General features: G+C 39.5%; 1 protein-coding gene across 4 annotated transcripts in view; it reads left to right on the top strand.

Annotated features, from left to right (window-relative positions):
- Positions 1–17078, top strand: part of LOC120083244 (sodium/hydrogen exchanger 6-like) — a 48282-nt gene extending 31204 nt beyond the window's left edge. For all 4 annotated transcript variants that reach the window (XM_090316289.1, XM_039038914.2, XM_090316290.1 and 1 more), the window contains 4 exons: positions 450–542; positions 2353–2447; positions 2530–2615; positions 16612–17078. In XM_090316289.1, coding sequence (XP_090172415.1) covers positions 450–542; positions 2353–2447; positions 2530–2615; positions 16612–16637 — 300 coding nt within the window. In that variant the 3' untranslated portion in view covers positions 16638–17078. The remainder of the gene's footprint in view (positions 1–449; positions 543–2352; positions 2448–2529; positions 2616–16611) is intronic.
- Positions 17079–19652: the final 2574 nt, after the last annotated feature.

The following is a 19652-nucleotide window of genomic DNA, read 5'->3' as shown; positions in this document are numbered from 1 at the left end:
AATGGCTGTGGCGGTGTCAACTGTTTTGACAGTGTTTTCCTCTACGACGACTAGGGTTTCGTTACCTTTCTTTGATACCATATTGAAAGTAAGGAGAAGAAAACACGAGTTTTGTGTGAAAAACTCTCGAACAAGGAGAAAAAACTACGATAGAAGAGCTTTTTTTTTTATTATTATTATTCAACTTACGTCATACAAGACAAAATCAAGATATAAATAGGCTATAGAAAAATACAGAAAAAAAATAAGAAAAATAGGGCAAAGCAAAAAGACTAAAAAGCCCTTAGGGTAATACATAACAGCCCTTCTATTTTCAACAAGAAGCATTAATCTTTATCCCAAAAAATTCTATTGGAAATAGTTTGCGACTTCTCCTTTGACCTGGCCATGGCCTTATGGCACTTCATATTCTTCCATTTTTCTCATTAAATTCTTTGAAATATTTTCAGGTGTTGCTTATAGGAGGTTCAACAGGTACAATGCTAGAAGCTTTACAAGTTGTAGGTGATAGTGATGATGACCATGAATACTCTTTGACCGAAGTAAGTTTTGTGAATTTTGTTAAAGTTTTTTGAATTTTCAAGTTTTATGGATTTCGTTTTCTTGGTTTTATGAATTTTCTTTATCAATGCTCTGGGACACACAGTTGTTCTTCTTTTAGTTGCGTGCATGAACTGTATAAATGTTCTGAGTTATATGCTTTTCGAAATGGGCAAGATATGTTTATGTACATTCTAAGATAGTTATTTTATATAAGGTAACGATGAATACTACTGTGCCAGTCACATGCATGGGTAAAATGAATTATGGAATGAAAAAGAGGAAAAAGTTTTGCACCCAATATGAATGCTCTCCCACCCACCCAGTGTGATTTCTTATCCATGTGACATGGTTCCATTCTTTTGACCCAATCTACTTTTATGCCGAAAGACGAAAAATAGCGTTTTGATTTCTTTTATATTTTTGTACAAAATATGGCTTCTTGGTGGATTTTTGTACACACAATTCTTTTGTAATTACAACTGATGATTATTAATGACTAAAATACTCTGTTTGTGGAAAATTCCAATACTACCGTAGTATGGAGAACTTTTCATCCTATCTCCATTTATTTATTGCCATAATAGTAGCATTTAAGAATAATGTGGGGTCCACAAAATAAATTAATAATCAATTAATATATCATTTAATAACATATCAAACTACAGTAGTACCAGAAGATTTCCCCTGTTGGTTTAGTTTTGGGGGGTGCTCTATACCTTGACCGTTGGATTGTTTTTTCTTTTGTGTAATATGCTCCTTTGTCGTTTCCGGTAAAAATGATATTAAAAATAAATAAATAAACAAAATAGTGTATTAGGGACCTAGCCTAAAGATCTTTAATAAATTCATTAGTGAATTGATCATCCAGTTTACTAATTCCAAGTGGGGTAGGGAAATATGGAATAGTGCACTTGGGTGGAGTAGGGATAGGAAGAGTTGAGTAAGGAGGAAGCAAGAATGAAAGAGAAGGGTATGTACTTGCAACCTTCTACTTCACGATTTTTAATTAAGTTGAATGTAGTGGGACCTCCATTTTTTTTTTTTTTTTTTTTTTTGCGAAGGTTGATAATGGAGGAGCCTTTCTACACTAGATAGGTGGACTTTCTTGCTTTTGAAATGGATTTGGAGATTTCCTCGGGAGGGAAAGGCCCTTTAGAGGAATGTCATAGCTAGTATTTATGAGTTGGGATTTCCCTGGTCGGCATAATAAATTGTTTAAGTATTGATAAAAAAAGACTAAATGACAACCCATTAGCATAAACTTTTTGGTTTAGTTATTATTTAACATTATGTCAAAGAGGTCCTATTTTAGAACTCCTATACTGCTGTTTCTTTTTCAAATAATATCAATTTACACGTATTGGGCGTTCCATAAATTTTCAAACTTACACAAGCGAGAGTGTTAAAGTAATGATAAAAAGATTAAATTATCCGTAAGTGAAAAAAGAGCTTGTATGGGAATGTTAAATTATCCAAATAGTCCTACTCAATCTTCCTATGTGTGATCATGTGATCAGGCCCTATCAAATGTCTTTGGGTTCTATAGTTTCATGCTCAAATAACAACAGAAAAGTTCGTTCAAGGGATTCTTCTGGCTATCATTATTAAATTATTTGATATGTAGTGTTTAGGCTTGATGGTTCATGTATAAATTTCTGTATAATTCTTTTCAAAATAACCATGATACTCGGCCAATTGTTCTCCTTCTGCGATTCATGCGCTGGAAACAAGCTGGGGAATAGATCTGTTGTTGCTACAGTATTAATGAAACTCAAGATCTTTTGATTTTTTGTTCCCTCTTTCTCTCAGAACACTGATGTAAGCAATGGCTACATTGCTCCTTATAATGATGAAGGATCATCAAGGAGTAGGATCAAAATGAAACTTAAAGAGTTTCATGAGAGGTGACATCTAATATCCTTCTTTCATTTTGAGACCTTTTCTGTTACAATCATCATTAAAATGTCTCTTTTTTTCATTGCACAGTACTGCGTCATTTACAGCTTTGAATAGGAATTACCTGACCCCATTCTTTAAGAGTCGCAGTGGTGATGATGAGGAAGATGACAACAGTAAGAATGACTTAAACTCAGTTCATGGTTTGAACAATGCATCAATAGAGATTGTATAGTTTGATTGTTTCTGATATATGTTTGATCATTTTGTTTTCATTCATTGCTGGAAACTCTATATCATTTTCCTTTACTTAATTTAGAAGTGAACTATCTGAAGAATGAAATTTTAAAGATGAAATATTGGAAATCTCCTACTCATAAATTTTAAACATTGCTCCTTATAATGATGAAGAATCATCTACGATTTTCCCTCAGTGGTGTATCCTATGCGAGCGAAGTTGGGAGTCATAAGGTCACATATTCCATACTTTACCTTTTGGTACTGCCTAGTGATATTAGCTGTCTTCTATAAATTACACTCACGGGCCACCCCTTCAAAAAGGTGAAGAAATTTCTTTGGATTGTTAGAGGCTTAGAGCTTTCTTTTTGAGCCAAAAATGTTTTCTGAACAGAAGTCCTTTGAAAGATTTTCTTACATCTTTCTTGTTATATCTTGGTATAAATATGGACGTCTTTTTGTCCAGTTGGTTTTGAGATGGAACCCATGTTATTTAATATGGTATGAGAGTGGGTCTTGTGTTCAAACCCCATTGTTGTCATTTCTTCCCGTTAATTTCCACTTGTTGGATATTCTATGAATTTCCAAATTCACAATTGAGAGGGAATGTTAAATGTGTCAATATTATTAAATTTAACATAACCCATCATCTTAACTTTTGGGTCAATCGGTGAATTAACCAAAGGCAAAGATTTATTGCTGAAATTGGTGAGTAAGAAAGAGCCAAGGAGACTAGGCATCTCTTCCCAAGCATTCAACAGAGGGGTTTATTGTTCAAACCCCTAGGTCTGTTAAACTCTCACCTTTTCTTAGACAGCCTATTGTTTTTCTAAATTCAAATAGGCCAAAGAGTAGATTTCTACCGATGCTCTCTTCTATAAAATTCTAGCCTTTCCTTTAGCCACCACACCATAACTCTTTTGGGAAGGATGAACTTCATATTTTTGTGTATGAACCAAGAGAAGTACCTCAATTTGTATCGAGTTTGAAGGGAAAAAAGGAAAAACGAGTACAAAAAAGCTTCGTAATTGAAGCCTACAAGGAAACATAGAACCTAGCCAGGGTCCAAATGTCAAAAGGATCAATCTTCTTCCCCTAAAGTCTGTTATTCTCCTCACCTCAAAAACCCCACAAAATAGAACACACCTCTGCATGCCAAATTTCATTTTCCAATTTCCCCTAAAGAAAGGGTGAATAAGGACTGGGAGCTCCTTGATCCTTTCTCTGCAATTGTGTTGTCTAGTCAAATCTTGATCAAATTCATCACAGAAGCAAATCCACATAGCATAGGCAGAGTCAAAATTCCGAAGGCTATGTGTTAGGTATCTTATTTCCTTCATATAGAAAATCCCAACGAGATACAAGCATTTTGCAAACATAGGGACACACTATATAAATAGACAGTAGGAAACCCTAGGGGTCTACACACATAAATGCTCCTAGGTTAATAACCCAATTTTTCAACACTTACCCTCAAGTTGGAGCATAAATATCAACAAGGCCCAACTTGCTTACACAATAATCAAAGCTCCGTCTCAGTAACCCCTTTGTAAGCACATCTGCAACTTGTTGATTTGAAAGAATATAAGGGATGCATATGTTTCCTCTGTTCAATCTCTCCTTAATGAAATGTCTATCAATCTCTACGTGTTTAGTTTTGTCATGTTGAATTGGATTATTTGCAATGCTGATGGCAGTTTTGTTGTCACAAAACAATTTCATAGGAAGCTCATTATCTTGCTGGAGATCAGATAACACTTTCTTCAACCAGATTTCTTCACAAATCCCCAGACTCATGGCCCTATACTCAGCCTCAGCACAATTTCTAGCAACAACCCCTTGTTTCTTACTGCTCTAGGTGACTAGATTACCCCAGACAAACGTACAGTACCCAGACGTCGATTTTCTGTCAACAACAGATCCTGTCCAGTCAGAATCAGTGTAGGCTTCAACAGATCGTTTATCGGTCTTTCTGAACATCAGACCCTTGCCAGGAGTTCCTTTCAGGTACTGGAGGATACGTTCAACTGCTGTCATATGATCCTCACAGGGAGCTTGCATAAACTGACTGACAACACCTACTGCATACGAAATGTCTAGCCTTGTATGAGACAAGTAGATCAACTTCCCGACTAACCGATGATACCTTTCTTTATTAACAGGAACTCTATCATTCTTATTAATGAGCTTCGCATTGTACTTTATTGGTGTGTCAATAGGTTTACACTCAGTCATGCCTGTTTCCTTTAGTAAGTCTATAGTGTATTTTTGTTGAAAGGCTGAGATACCTTCTTTTGATCGAGCCACTTCCATTGTCAGAAAGTATCTTAGCTTACCGAGGTCTTTAATTTCAAATTCTTTGGCCATCTTTGTTTTGAGCCTCATGATCTCAGCATTATTATCCCCATATAAAACAATGTCATCAACGTAGACACTAAGAACAGGTATCTTCCCTGATTTCGATCTTTTTGTAAAAAGAGTGTGATCATAATGCCCCTGAACATACCCCTGTGCTTTCACAAAAGTTGTGAATCTGTCAAACCAGGCCCTTGGGGACTGTTTTAATCCGTATAGCGACTTTCTCAATCTACACACCCTGTTTTTGAACTAACTCTTGAACCTAGGAGGAGGACTCATGTAGACTTCCTCTTCAAGTTCCCCATTCAAAAAGGCATTTTTAACATCAAATTGGTGTAGAGGCCACTCCTTATTTACAACTACTATTGGTGTAGAGGCCATTCCTTATTTACAGCAACTGACAAAAGTACTCGGATAGTGTTAAGTTTGGCCACAGGAGAAAAAGTTTCTAAGTAAAGCCTCTTGCAACGAGCCTAGCCTTGTACCGGTCAATCGTCCCATCTGACTTATATTTTATAGTAGACACCCATTTGCATCCAACTGTCTTGTGCCCTTCAGGCAGAGCCACCTGTTCCCAAGTTCCATTTTTCTCGAGAGCTCTCATTTTTTCCATAACAGCAAACCGCCATTCTAGTTTTTTCATTGCAATACTTATGTCATTTGGAACCATCACAGTGTCCAAACTGGTAGTGAATGCTTTGAACTCGGTTGTTAGATTACTATACGTCATGTAACTATGCGTAGAGTATTTAGTACATGAACGAGTGCCTTTCCTCAGAGCTATAGGAAGATCAAGCGATGCATCATGTTCCTTCAACTTTCCAGGCTCCTCACCATGATCGACTATCTGTGTATCAAAGATTTCAGTTGTATCCTTCACATCATCATTAGCTAGAATCTTTTCATTCTTTGCTGTCTCTCCTTCTGCCATTCTTTCAGTATTACTACTTCCTTCGCCCTTATCATGCCTGCATTCATCAGTCTACATACACACATCAACATCATTAGTTCCAGAAATGTACACACCTGGATTTGATGGCGGGTTTGACTCATGCACTGAAGTCGACGGTTTTGGTTCGACAGGTGACACTGCTTACTTCCTGAGATTCTTCCTATAGTAAGTTTTTCAAGGAACTTGGTTGGTAGGAAGGACCAGATTGTCATGCTTAGAACTAGATTTAGACGAGATATGAATGAGAGCTGATTCTAAGGGAATAGCATAAGATGATCAGTTAGTCTCTTCATTCATGTTCTCCCCCTGAAGATGAGTAACAGGAAAGAACGGCTCATCCTCGAGGAAGGTGACATCTATGGAGACATAGTATTTATGAGATGACGGGTGATAGCACTTATACTCACGTTAATGAAGTGGATATCCAACAAAGACACTTCTGAGCATGTGTAAATTTTGATCGGTTTGGACCATGGGAGTGAATAAAGGCAACGCAACCAAAAACTCGAAGAGGAACATTGGAGATTAATCGAGTGGTTGGGAAGGACCTTTTAAACAATTCTAAAGGAGTATGAAGGTTAAGAATACGAGAGGGCATCCGATTAATGAGATGGGCAGTAGTAAGAACTGCATCCCCCCACAGGTATGACGGAAGAGTGGCAGATAATATAAGAGACTGGGCTACTTCTATCAGATGACAATTTTTCCGCTCGACTACTCCATTCTGTTCCGTAGTGTAAGCACACGAGCTCTGGTGGACAATACCCTTTGAGACAAGAAAATCCCTAAAGGAGGTATTGAAAAATTCTCGCCCATTATCACTTCGTAAAATTCCAATCTTTGTTTTGAACTGAGTCTCGATAGTTGTATAAAATTGTTGGAAAATAGATGATACCTCAGATTTGTCAGTGAGGAGGAAGGTAAGGCGAGTGGTCGTCTATAAACGTGACGAACTACCATTTACTAGTGGAAGTGGTAACCGGTGAGGGACCCCATACATCACTATGAACAAGAGTAAAAAGACTCGAGGGTTTGTAAGGCTGAGACTGGAAAGAAACACGACTTTGCTTGGCACGAATACACATACACAATTGATAGAGGGAGTAATAACATTGCGAAATAAATGCGGAAACAAATACTTCATATATTGAAAATTCGGATGTCCTAAACGGAAATGCCACAACATAAAGTCATTTTCAGAAACAAAAAAATTTAAAGAGGGTTTGATGATCTTCTCTAAAGGAAGCCTCTTCAGAAAGGAAATAGGTCCCCTATCGTGCCGGGTGTCACAATCGCTCTTTCAAACGCTTCTCTTAGCGATTGTGCGGCACTTGTTCCCACTCACGAACAAGTTAGCCAACTCGAACACGGATCGCCGGTTGCACACCGAGTGCCTCTCACAACTTCCATCCCCGTTTTAGGGAAAACGATTTTAGAAAACAGGTTTGGAGAAAAAGGTTTTCGTAAGCATTTTTTAGAGTGTAAGTAAAGAAAGAAAGATTTTAGTAGACTAGAAAACAATGAGCAACAACAACGGCTTTATAGAGTACTACTCCAGGTATGGGGAAGTGATGATTAGTCTTATCCCCATATAGTGCATTCTGAACAAAAAGCCAACTGACACCCTTGCATATCCAAAAGGGCGAGCGGTCACTTACAACAGAAATACAAAGAAAGCAAGCTAATTAAACTAATACAATACATGACATGAAAGTATGATAAAAAGGGGTTGGATCGGGCATGCGGCCATGGGCAACAGGCCTTAGACAAGCATGACTATGATATTCTCCCCCACTTAATTGGTTGACGTCCCTGTCAACCAACCCTGCTCGAACCCGTCCCGATCACTAACAATGCTCGCGGGGACACCCCATAATTTCACAATGTGCTTGAAGAACAGTTGGGCAGTCATCACAGATAAATGTGGCATACTTTGAGAACTGGTCGATAATAACAAGGATCGATTCGAACTCTCCAACCTTGGGCAAATGGGTGATGAAGTCGAGAGACACACTCTCCCATGGTCTAGAGGGCACAGGTAGAGGCTCCAACAGACCCGCTAATTTCGTCCTTTCGACCTTATCTTGTTGGCAGACAAGGCAAGTCTTGGTAAATTGCATTACATCGTCTCGAAGGCTCGACCAATAGTAACCTTGTTTCAGGAGGGCGTAAGTTCTCTGCCAACCGTTATGTCCTGCCCATGGTGTGTCGTGACACTCTTTCATCAACGATCTTCGTAACTCCCCCGATCTGGGGATGTACAGGCGATTGCCTTTGCTGTACAGTAGATCATCTTCCACCCAAAATTGACGTGTCTTCCCCTCTTTGGCCAACTGTATGATGGCCTGCGCCGATGTGTCATTTGCCAAGTGTGTCTTGACAGTTTCTCGCATTGTTCCATTCAACGTACTTGCTTTCAGGTGTGCGAACATGCACAGGGCCGCATGTTTGCTCTTTCGGCTAAGAGTATCGGTCGCTTGGTTGCATTTCCCTGACCTATGCTCAAATTGGAAATCAAATTCTGCTAAACACTCCTGCCATCGTGCCTGCTTTGACGATAACTTCGGCTGGTTGAAAAAGTGGCAAATGGAGGTGTTGTCGGTCTTGACTACGAATTTGGCCCCTAAGAGAACTGTCTCCAGGCCCTTAAGCAGTGAACTACTGCCAACATCTCCTTCCCAGAGGCGGCAACCTTCGTTCTGCATCATTCAATTTCCTACTCTCATATGCGATGGAGTGTCCATCTTGAAGGAGTTTCGCCCAACGCAAAGTCAGAAGCATCAGTTTCGACTTCAAACGGTTTGGTCACGTCAACAATTCTGAGGACTGGCCTTTCAATCATCACTTTTTTGGTTATCTTTTTGGTCAATGACCCTGCTCTTCTCGAGAATCCTTCTACGAATCGCCTATAGTAGTTGGCTAGTCCAAGGAAAGATCGTAATTCAGTCACGGATGTCGGCACCTTCCAGTCTCTGATCGCGGCCACCTTTGAGCACACTCAATCACGTGGCTGAGGAAATTGATACACTTTTGAGCAAAGGAGCACTCCTCTCTCTTTACATATAGCTGGTTTTTTCTCAATTTTTCGTAGAATAGTTGGAGGTGCTATTGGTGGTCTTCCATCGAGGCACTATAGACCATGATGTCGTCTAGATATACTATGACAAATTTGTCGAAGTATTCGTGAAACACTTGGTTCATCAGAGTACAGAAGGTTGCTGGAGCATTAGTGAGGGCAAAGGGCATCACGAGGAATTCGAAGGCTTCATACTGGACCCGTGACATAGGTCGTCTTGAGTTCATCTCCTTCAGCAATCCGGACCTGATAATACCCCGACCGCAGGTCCAATTTCGAGAAATATCTGGCACCGGGGAGCCGATCAAATAAGTCTGTGATGATAGGAAGGGAATATTTATTGCGAACTGTGAGCTTGTTCAAAGTCTGGTAGTTGATGCATAACCGGAGGCTTTCGCCTTTCTTCTTTTGAATCAATACCGGGGCTCCGTAAGGGGCCTTTGCCGGTCTAATAAATCCTGCATCTAACAGTTCATCTAACTGCTTTCGGAGCTCGGCCAACTCTGGCGGGGCCATACGATATGCATTCTTGGCGGGCGGCTTCACCCCTTGTAACAACTCGATCTCATGATGAATCCCCCTTCGTGGAGACAAGGACTCGGGCAAGCTCTCGGGCATGACATCTCGATACTCTTCCAAGACAAATAGAATGTCTTGGGGGATTTCCTCTCTGCGGCTTCGACTGACTCCATCGGAATGGCCATGAACGTGGGTTCATCGTGGGCAAGGTCTCTTTTCAGTTGGAGGGCTGAGATCATTCTCACCCCTCGTGGGCAAGGTCTCTTTTTAGTTGGAGGGCTGAGATCATTCTCACCCCGTTTGACTGTTTGATACTGGCTTGAACCACGGTAGATCCGGCACTTGCTAGGCATTTGGCGAGGGGCATCGGTATAACTTTGTGTTTAAGTAGGAATTCCATCCCCAACACCACATCAAAGTCGTCCATCTTGACAATTACGAAGTCAGCAAGGACTTTCCAGTCCCCTAACTTCATCGGTGTTCTCTCTGCTATCCCCGTAATCGGCAGGGCTACAGAATTCACAGCTTTCATCTTCCCCGCGTCTCTTTCCCAGATTAAGTTCAGGCGGTGGGCTTCCGTTACAGTCATGAAGTTATGGGTTGCCTCAGAGTCGACCATAGTGCTCTTGGTCGATCTCTGGTTGACCCAAGCGTCTACATACATGAGTCCCCTTTCTAGTGGCTCCGTTGTCTTTCCCATTTTCTTTTGGAGCACAAATAAAAATTTCAAAGCCCCCATCCTGGGATTCTCACTCTCTGCAGCCAGCTCATTTTTCGTCTCGCCCTTTTCAGTCTTGTCTTCTAAGCTAGAGGCTAATGTGGCTTGAAAAGCATTGAAAGCAGTTCGATTCGGACACTCGCCCGCTCTATGTGGTCCTCTACATATGAAACAAGATAGGGGGCGATTGTAGTTGTTATGCTGGTGTGGTGGCCCCCACCAGTTGTTCCTTGATCTCGGCTGGGAGGGCTTACAGTCTCCCCCGGTGTTCTTGTCTCCTCCCTCAGGCTTGGGAGGGCTAGAACGACTGTTTCTGTTCCCACCATTTGAGGAAGTTGGATGTTTCCTCACGTCTTGCAAGTAAGTGCTAAGGTCATATAACCGTTCTGCTACCGCGTAGGCAGAGGGGTGATCTTATACTCTCTGTTCATATAACTTTGACTTCGCCTATGGTTTCAGCCCTTCGACAAAGCAGAAGACTTTGTCTTTCTCGGACATGTCACGTATGTCCAACATGAGTCCCGCGAATTGCTTTATGTAGTTTTTGATGTTGCCTGTTTGTTTCAACTATCGTCCTTCCTGTATGTCCACAAATCGCGATCTCCACCACAGTTTCGCATCTTCAGCTAGATGCATTGTTGCTCATGTGACTTTCGACTCTTTTGTCACAGTGTTCTTCGCCTTGAAGTATTGCTCAAGGTTGAAGATGAACTGATTCGTTTTGCTATTTAATCTGAAGTTGAAGCTGGGTAAATTGATCTTGGATTGTACTGCCTTGACCTCGAGGGTAGTGAGATGATGACTCCTCGACTTCAGACCCACCAACCATAGGAAATGACTGACCCAGGTTGCTGCAGTTCGAACCTTGGTAGTAGCCACGACTAGCATCGGCTCTAGCAGGGCTTGGCTGGAATCGCAAACTGAGCTGGCTAGAAGTCGGTTGCGGCTGTCGGTTGGGCTCGCTGACCGGGAAGGTCATGGCTGGAATTGATTGGCTGCTTGAGAGCGGTGCGGCTGGAACCAGAGAGGAACCGATTGACTGGAATTGGCACTGATCGGTGCAGCTGCTCAATCGGCGTTGGCTGGGAGGACAGGTTAGGTTGCAGCTGGAACTGGCTAGGAATCGGCTGGATCCCAGCCGTCTGATGCGTCCCGCGTGTCACAATCTAACTTTGAGATAGTAGATTTTGACCCCACTTGTGCAGACAGTGCAGTGGCGACACGTGAGTGTCGACACATCTGGCAAAGACAGAGGGTCAAGAGAAGTGTCGTGATGCGACCGAGGACAGTTCATCATCCAAAACACCAATATAAGTGGGCAAGCATGTCATGTTGAATATTAAGCAGAAAGACAAGCAACCGTGTCATCGGTGGTGTCAGTGACAAGCTCCATGGGGGCCAGATGGGGCCTCGGGCCATGACCTCGGAAGGTGAGGTTCCGTCGCAAGTTTGGACAAATGGCTCTAGAGTTAGATGCATATTGATAAGATATGCAAGCACGACGAATTTCATGTCAGTTCAAACGAGCACTCTACGTTGGTGAGTGATAGTTCGCCACATTTGATATGCGTGCGTGGAAAAAAAGAAAATGTTTAGAATGCACTATAGGTAGAGGCATGGTGTCAGCTCTCCACCACCCCTGGGCCCTGTGGCCTAAGTGAGCTACCCCATGGCACATGCGTGTGTCATGGCGTAGGCAAGCGTTACAAGACAAGTGTCTTGGGCGTCTTCCATCGAGAATGGGATCTCATGGACAGTGTCGGACGGCACGGGTGTGCCGGCATTGCGCCCCTTCCCATGGGCCGAAGGTTGGATGTAGCACCCGGTATGCCGTTTGGATTCCACAAGGGCTTGGAAGAACCTAAGTCTCAATTATGTCTGGATGGATGGATGTTGGGAAGTCTGGGTCTGTTGATGATGGTTCTCGATAAGCGTGCCCAAACAAGAGATAGAAAGTTGATGACATCCTGACACTCAGGATGGCATCCTAAAGCATCAGTGGGACTCGATAATTCCCGGTTGGCTCGATACTTGCTCAAGTTGTCGCGGTAAGCAATGTAATGGCCCGGTAGGCGACCATTAGGCCGATAGAAGCCTAGTAGGTGCTGAAGTAGGCCCGTAGAGTCCAGTAAGCATTGTTATGTCTCGGAAAGCCCGATAAGTGTTTAAATCACCCGGTAAGCCCAGGTAGAGGGTTATAAGCCTGTTTTGGCCCAACGAAAGGTCAAAACTCATCCCGGTGAAGTTCCGAAGCAATGTAGAAGTGTAGGGGACGTGTTGTTGGGAACTAAGATGACGAAGAGAGATGCAATGTTACATTGTGATGACCTTAGTCTCATATATGGGCAAGGTCGAGCCTCAAGACTTAGCCTAGAGTAGAGGCAAGTCGGTTAGTGTCGCACATGAGGGAAAAAACACGTACGGGCGACGTGTATGGCTGATTGAAGTTCAGTTTGGCTGAGGATGGAATAACCTCGCCTAAGGTCCGACGAAGCTTCAAAGAGTCTAGCGAAAAGCGAATTGGGACTTGAGCATCCCTTAAGGCTAACCATGATCGCGTGAGAATTATGGTGTCGTACGGTTGGAGAAGTATGACCGTGACATTGCACACGTCTGCCCTGATCGGTTGTCTGTTCGGCTGGGCATAATTATGAAGATGTGGAAGAACGGTCTGAAAATATCGTTCTATGGCATTCTGCACTAGCTATATCGGTGCCATTGTTGTCAACTAATGGCAAGTGTGACTCTCCTATAGGGTTTTCCTCAATGGTGGCCAGGGTTTCGTCTCCATACTCTGATATCATGATGAAAAATAGAAAGAGAAGAGAAAAAGGGCGCACACAAGGCTTATGTGGAAAATCCTAGAACAAGGAGAAACAACCACGATATAGAGAATTCTTTATTAGAACTGATACACAGGATACAAGAAAGCTACACATATAAATAGAAAAAGTAGAGAACCCTATATCACTATAAAAAGACAAAAATGCCCCTAGGGTACAAAACCCTATTCAACAATCCCCCCTCACCCAATGATGATCTCCTTAGTCATTTTGCTCTTTACCTCCCTAATGATTCCCTTTCTAACCCTTCCTATCATAAATGTGAATAATTGGTGGCCTTACAATATGTTCAAGGTCCTCAACATGCCTTTTACAAATAATATAACACCACGGCACCATTAAATTTGGCATCATCCTTGAAACCCTCATCCTACCATAGAGAACTTGCTAGAGAAAAAGATTCACCTTCTTCCAAATTTTCATCCTCCACATCTGCAAAAACTCTCTCTTTCAAGGGAGAAGGGTTGACAACAAAGGAAAAATGAACGACATGGAAAACCCTCATAAGGACTAGAACACCAAAAAGGAACGTCTCTTCTCTTTGTAAAGTATTTAAACTCCCTCGATGAAGAAAGGAAACCAATAGTACCGAAGCATTCTTTAAAGAAAACTGATGGTAGAAACGGGGAAAAGCAGAACAAAGGGGACCATTGCCCAACCACCAATCTTTCCGGAAAAGTGTACCCCTCCCATCCTTGACCTGATTGAAGGTTTTAGCTTTAGGCTCGGGAGACGAGATGTTCGTTTTTGGAGTCTCAATCCCTTAGAGGGCTTCTCTTGTAGGTCTTTCTTTAGGTTTTTATTGAATCCCTCTCCTATTGTTAAGCTGATCTTTGATGTTTTATGGAGGATTAAGATACCAAAGAAAGTTAAGTTCCTTTCTTGACAAGTTTTTCTGGGATGTGTGAACACAATGGATAGGCTTTTAAGAAAGATGTCTTCGTTGATGGGTCTTTTTTGTTATATATTTTGTTGGAAGGCGGATCACCTTTTGAGAAACATTTGAGTGTTTAGAGGTGTGGATAGGGACTGTAGTCAAGTGTGGTTCTCGGTGAGGTTCCATGTTTTTTTATTGGGCTTTGGTTTCGAAGACTTTTTGTAATTATTCTTTAGGCAACATCTTATTTAGTTGGCCTTTCTCTAGTGGGGTTTTCCTGTGGGCTCTGTTTGCTTCATGCCCTTGTATCCCTTTATTTATTTTTATATCAATGAAAACAATTGTTCTATAGAAAACATACGATAACCTTGCGCCACAAAGCATCAGGTTCCTGATAAAATCATCACAATCATTTGGCTAAAAGGGCCTAGTTACACGCTTTCAAATTTCCTATACCTGAGCCTTAGCATCCATAGTTTTCAAATTTTCTTCCCACCTAACCGAGTGAGACCTCCTCCCTGCCTCCATCCCTTCCATAGAAAATTCCTCATAAGCTTCTCCAGAGTATTATTTTTCCATGAGCCAACCTTTTTTGGAATCTCTTCCGTGATAGGATCCAAAAAAACGATTAGTCAGATTATGCCCAATGGGAAGATCAGGATATGAAGAAGGAAATGCACCAACCTCACACTTAATCAAAGTAACCCACCTATGGAGCTTATCAGGCTCCAGTTTAGACCTAGAAGCTAACACTTGCCACTGCTAATCCTCAGACCCGGTATTATATCAAAGAACGCTAGGTAATTATTCAGATTACAAATGACTCTTCATTACCCAAGCCAAAGAAAATGGTATCGTCAGCCAACTGAATATAAGAAAGGGGAAGATTGTTTGCCAACCACAAAGCCTACTAAAACGTTAGAAGTCTCCTTTCAAAATAATTCTATTTAAAACAGCCACAACAAGCAAGAAAAGTAAGACCACTCCTTTCTCGATTCTTTGGAACATGAAAATCCCAAAGAAGGTGAAGTTCTTTATCTGGTAGGTTATTCAATACCTTGCATAGGCTCTTGATGAAGTTTTCGTCCTTGGTTGGGTACTTTGTTGTATTCTTTTTCAGAGGGTGAAGGAAGCTCTGAATCGCTATTTAAGATTTTTGGAGTGTTTGACACTCATTTAGTCCGCCACATAGGTTTTAGTAATATGATCGAGGAGTTTCTCATCCATCCATCATTTAGGGGGAAAGGGAATTACACATATATATACATACATTTTATAGAAAATTAGGGTGTGTGCTCTGTTGTAGGGTACATGGGGGAGAGAAATAATAGAATATTTAGAGGGATTGAGGGTGACCCTTTCGATGTTTGGTCCCTTGTGAATTTTAATGTCTCTCTAGGCGTCGGTGACGAGTTCCTTCCGTAAATTATTTGCTAGGTCACATTTTGTTTCCTCTGGGGAGAGCTCCCTTTTGTGAGTTTTGTTTTTTTGCATGCCCTCTCAGGTGGTCTTTTATTGAAAATAAAAGATAAAATGTTCATATCTGGACATTATTGTCTAGCTTTGTCTTGGATCAAGTAATCACCAGAAACTAGTCAAATAGCTTTAAATGAAGATCAAATACTCTTGGCACAATGTAAACTAGTAATCCATGTGACTAGCATTTTATTCAATCTTTACTCAGAATGGAAAATAAGAAAAACAAAGAACGGTGAAATCAAAGTTCTGTTGAAACAATAAAATTACTTGAAGAATAGGTGGCAAGACTTCTAGATTTCGAAGCCTTTCTGTTGCTAATAAGAAGACTCAGACGTGTTGAGGCTTGAGAAAGATTTTGGAATTGTATTTGGAGCCATCTCTTTTGGCACTATATACTTTTGGTGGCCTGGAGTTCGTTGATCTCAGTGTATTAGTTCATAGCTTGTCCAATTGTTGAGTGAAAGTTCGCCTATCAACAGAATCTTCTTCGCTGTTCTGTCTCTATTTCTTTGTGCAAGTGCAATCTCCTTGGCGTTTGTGTGTATGTCCTTGGCGTTTATTTCAGATAGATAATACAAGGGTTATATTCAAGTATGAAAGATAACAATCTATGACAACCTTTTGAAGGCGTTTTGTTTCAATATTTCTGAAATTTCTTAATTGGCGGTAGAACCACTTTATTACATGTATGGTAAGTTACTTATTACACTATTTTTTATTATTTATTTTGTATGATGTTTTCATTTTTAATATATGAAATTGTACTTAACCATCATCGATTGGCTTTGTAGTAAATAAAGGACATTGAGTTTGATAAATGACTAAGAGGAGGTGGGTTCTATCCATGGTTGCCACTTATCTATTTAGGATTTAATATCCTACGAATTTCCTTCACATCCAAATGTTTTAGGATTAGACAGGTTGTTTTGTGAGATTAGTCAAGGTATGTGTGAGTTAGCTCGAATACTTACGGATATAAAAAAAACACTGTACTTCACCCATAAGCCATAATCGTTACGTTGCTTAAAGTTAGGTAGGCATGTTGCGGTGAATTTATATTATTTAGCTTTTGTATCGAACTGAACTGACTTGATTCTGAAAATCTTTTTTCAGTTGGCCTACCGATCCGTGGTTCTTGAAAGTTTATTCCTGGCATGACTAACACTCATATAGTATTGAAAAAGATCATAGGAGCTGGAGAAGTTTGTGAATACAATAGGCATCCGCCCTGACTTAGCTGGAGACGAACCGGTCGAGAGCACGCAAGTTTCAACTCCAACTGAATGATTACGATAGTAATGAATTCTCTATATAGCCTCTGCTCTGGACTGAATTCAATAAATGAAGTAGCATAGTTGGCTATCAAACGAATTCTTTACATAGGTTTTATGTTATGGAGAGTACCAATGATGTGGAAGTTATAGTTAATTCATTACTTTTTTTTCCTATTGACCCTTTTAGAAGTAACATTATTGTGTCGTGAATTTTATTGATAAGAGCTAATCTTGTAGGAAGTATTAGTAATAAGAAAAGTCTTGGTCTGGATATACCCACCGAGAGATCTTAGTTGCTTTGCCATATTTCCAGACCTCCAAATTTAGATTCTGAAATATCGAGTTGGTTTGCTATAAAGTTTCAAAAATACTTCTGAACTTTCAAGTTTTAATAGGCTTATACTTTTAAAAAAGAAGTTAAAAAAATACTCACATCATTATTTTTAGATGGAAACCATTAATACGTTCGAAAAGTAAGAAAAGATGAAAGATTTTCTTACTATTAGTTGATGGATGAAAATGGTTGGTATAGCTCATTTTATAGTTACGTACTTTTTAACTTTTTAAAAATAAAAAATGAAAAATGTCATTACCATAAGAATTTGAATGAAAATCATTTATTTAACGCTTCTTCGTCTCTCTTTTTTCATTTCATCTCTATATTTTAATTTATGGTCTAATAGTTCTCTATTGTCCCTTTTAATTCAATATCTTCATACTCTCCTTCCATTCTCCCGTCTATGTTTGTTGTGATGAATATTCCGTCTATGTTTGTTGTGATAAACATTCTAATATTCTTTTAGTAGGTCATTTTATTTTTCGTATTGGCATTCCATCATTGTACGGAGTTTTTAGGGGAGATTTTAATTATGTTATTTTGTGATATTTTATACTTTGACTTGGGGTTTTGGGTTATGTTGGATTGTTAAGAAAACTAGTCTCAATTGGACAAATGAGAGAGATGAGTTGTTTTAAATTGTTTTTTTCCCAACTCAAGATAATTTTAAATAAATTAACTTAGTTGGTAAACTTTTAAAAGTATACAAATACAATGTTCAAGAATCATGTTTATTTTCTATTATTTAGTAAAACTTCAAAGTTCAAAGTTTTTGAAAGTTGAAGAAGTTCAAAAATCATGGGATGAAGACCTCAAAGCATGGGTTGATGTTTTAAAATACAAAAGGGATTTAGCTGAAAAGGACATGCAATTATTGAATTGTTGAGTTTTTGAATGCAAGCTGAAAAACCAGAAAGCCTCTCCTCAATCTAAGGTTCCTAAAGAATAGTAGGAAAGCTCTAGTGGTGGTCTACGACTTCAATTGAAGTAGATTGCAGTTGAATTTCAAGTTTGAAGATCTTTAAAGGTATGTAATGAAACCCTCTTGATATCCCATGAACATGTTTATTTTGATGTCAAAATTGAGGAATTAGAATGCTTAATGATCATGTTTTCTTTCGTTGCATGTTTTTGTAAACCAACACCATGATCATTATGTTGGATTTTATGTCCTTAAACTCGTGGTTTGTAAACAATAAACTCATTATGTAAATTAATAAAGTTATTATTGAAGTTTGATTCAATAAAGTTGTATTGAATATATGAATTGCTTATTTTGTTTTAGAAATAAATCCAATAAACTAAAACATTCATGACTATTATATGAGTACTTGAACTTTATGTGGAGACATACGAGTGGATCAGCTTCGAATAAATAGTCTAAATGATCTACAGTATATGAATAAGGTTGGGTGTCTTGTTCTGGTAACACTATTGGATGCGGCTCCACTCTGTAGTTGTTACAAGGAGTTGTAAAGTGCTACAGACGAAGTGATCCTGATCCGTACATGTAGTGACATGAGGAGTGGTGGCATCCTGTGCAATGAGTTTACGCAAGATAGGCAAGGGTTGACTCAATAGCATTGGCTCAATAAACCTCTATTTCAGGGATAAGACCGGGTAGATAAGTAGGGACATAGGGTGTAAGATGGAATTCACTCCTATCCGCTTTCAGAGATAGTAGAGAAGTTGTTCCCTTAAGTGTTGACTATAGGTCTTGAACAAAGGACTCGATTGTTTATTTGATCACAAACTGAGTATCCATCTACTACAGACCGTTTGGGTTATTATTTAAACAAGATCCATTTGTATGTCTCCCATACTTGTTTAAATTGTATAAAATAACCTAGGATCTTAGTTTATTGGATTGAGTGTATGCACATAAAATAACAATTATTTTATTAATAACAATTTGTTTATACAATGTTTACAAACTACGATAATACAAGAGATTTAGGATACCAATCCCAATACAAACATGACAATTTAATAATGCATAAACTTTGCCAAATATAACATACATGGAGTATTATTTTCATCCATGCTATCATGTTCATAGACATGCTCAAATAGATCACAATAGCATCTCATTTAAGATATGAAAAACAGTACAATAATAATAACAATATTATTATTATTTCCTTAGTACCCACATGCCATGTAAAATTGCTAAATTTTCATGCAATCTATAAAGATCTGAAAATGGGTTAACAATGCTGCAAAAACTCACATATGGAAAATTCTCTAATACAAGCAAATATAGTAGCAATTAATATAAATCAGACCATTAATTTACTCATCACAAAGTGAAAACTCATTATGCTGAGTTCTCTCCAAATCTATCAAATCATGCCTTCTGGATGATTCAGTCAAATAATCATTTAAAAAAAATATGTGTAAAATATCTTTGTGCCATTATTTCATTAAGTTATTGTCCTCAATATCTACTCTTAATTTTCCTTCTTAATTTACAATAAGAGTTTTTCCTAACTTCAAACCATCCTTAACATTTTCGAAACCAAATAATTTAACATATGTTTGCA

Source organism: Benincasa hispida, chromosome 8 (assembly GCF_027475165.1).
Source record: "Benincasa hispida cultivar pf3 chromosome 8, pf3_genome.v1.1, whole genome shotgun sequence".
In the NCBI taxonomy this organism is placed as follows: domain Eukaryota; kingdom Viridiplantae; phylum Streptophyta; class Magnoliopsida; order Cucurbitales; family Cucurbitaceae; genus Benincasa; species Benincasa hispida.
This window is presented reverse-complemented; position numbering and strand designations above follow the sequence as displayed.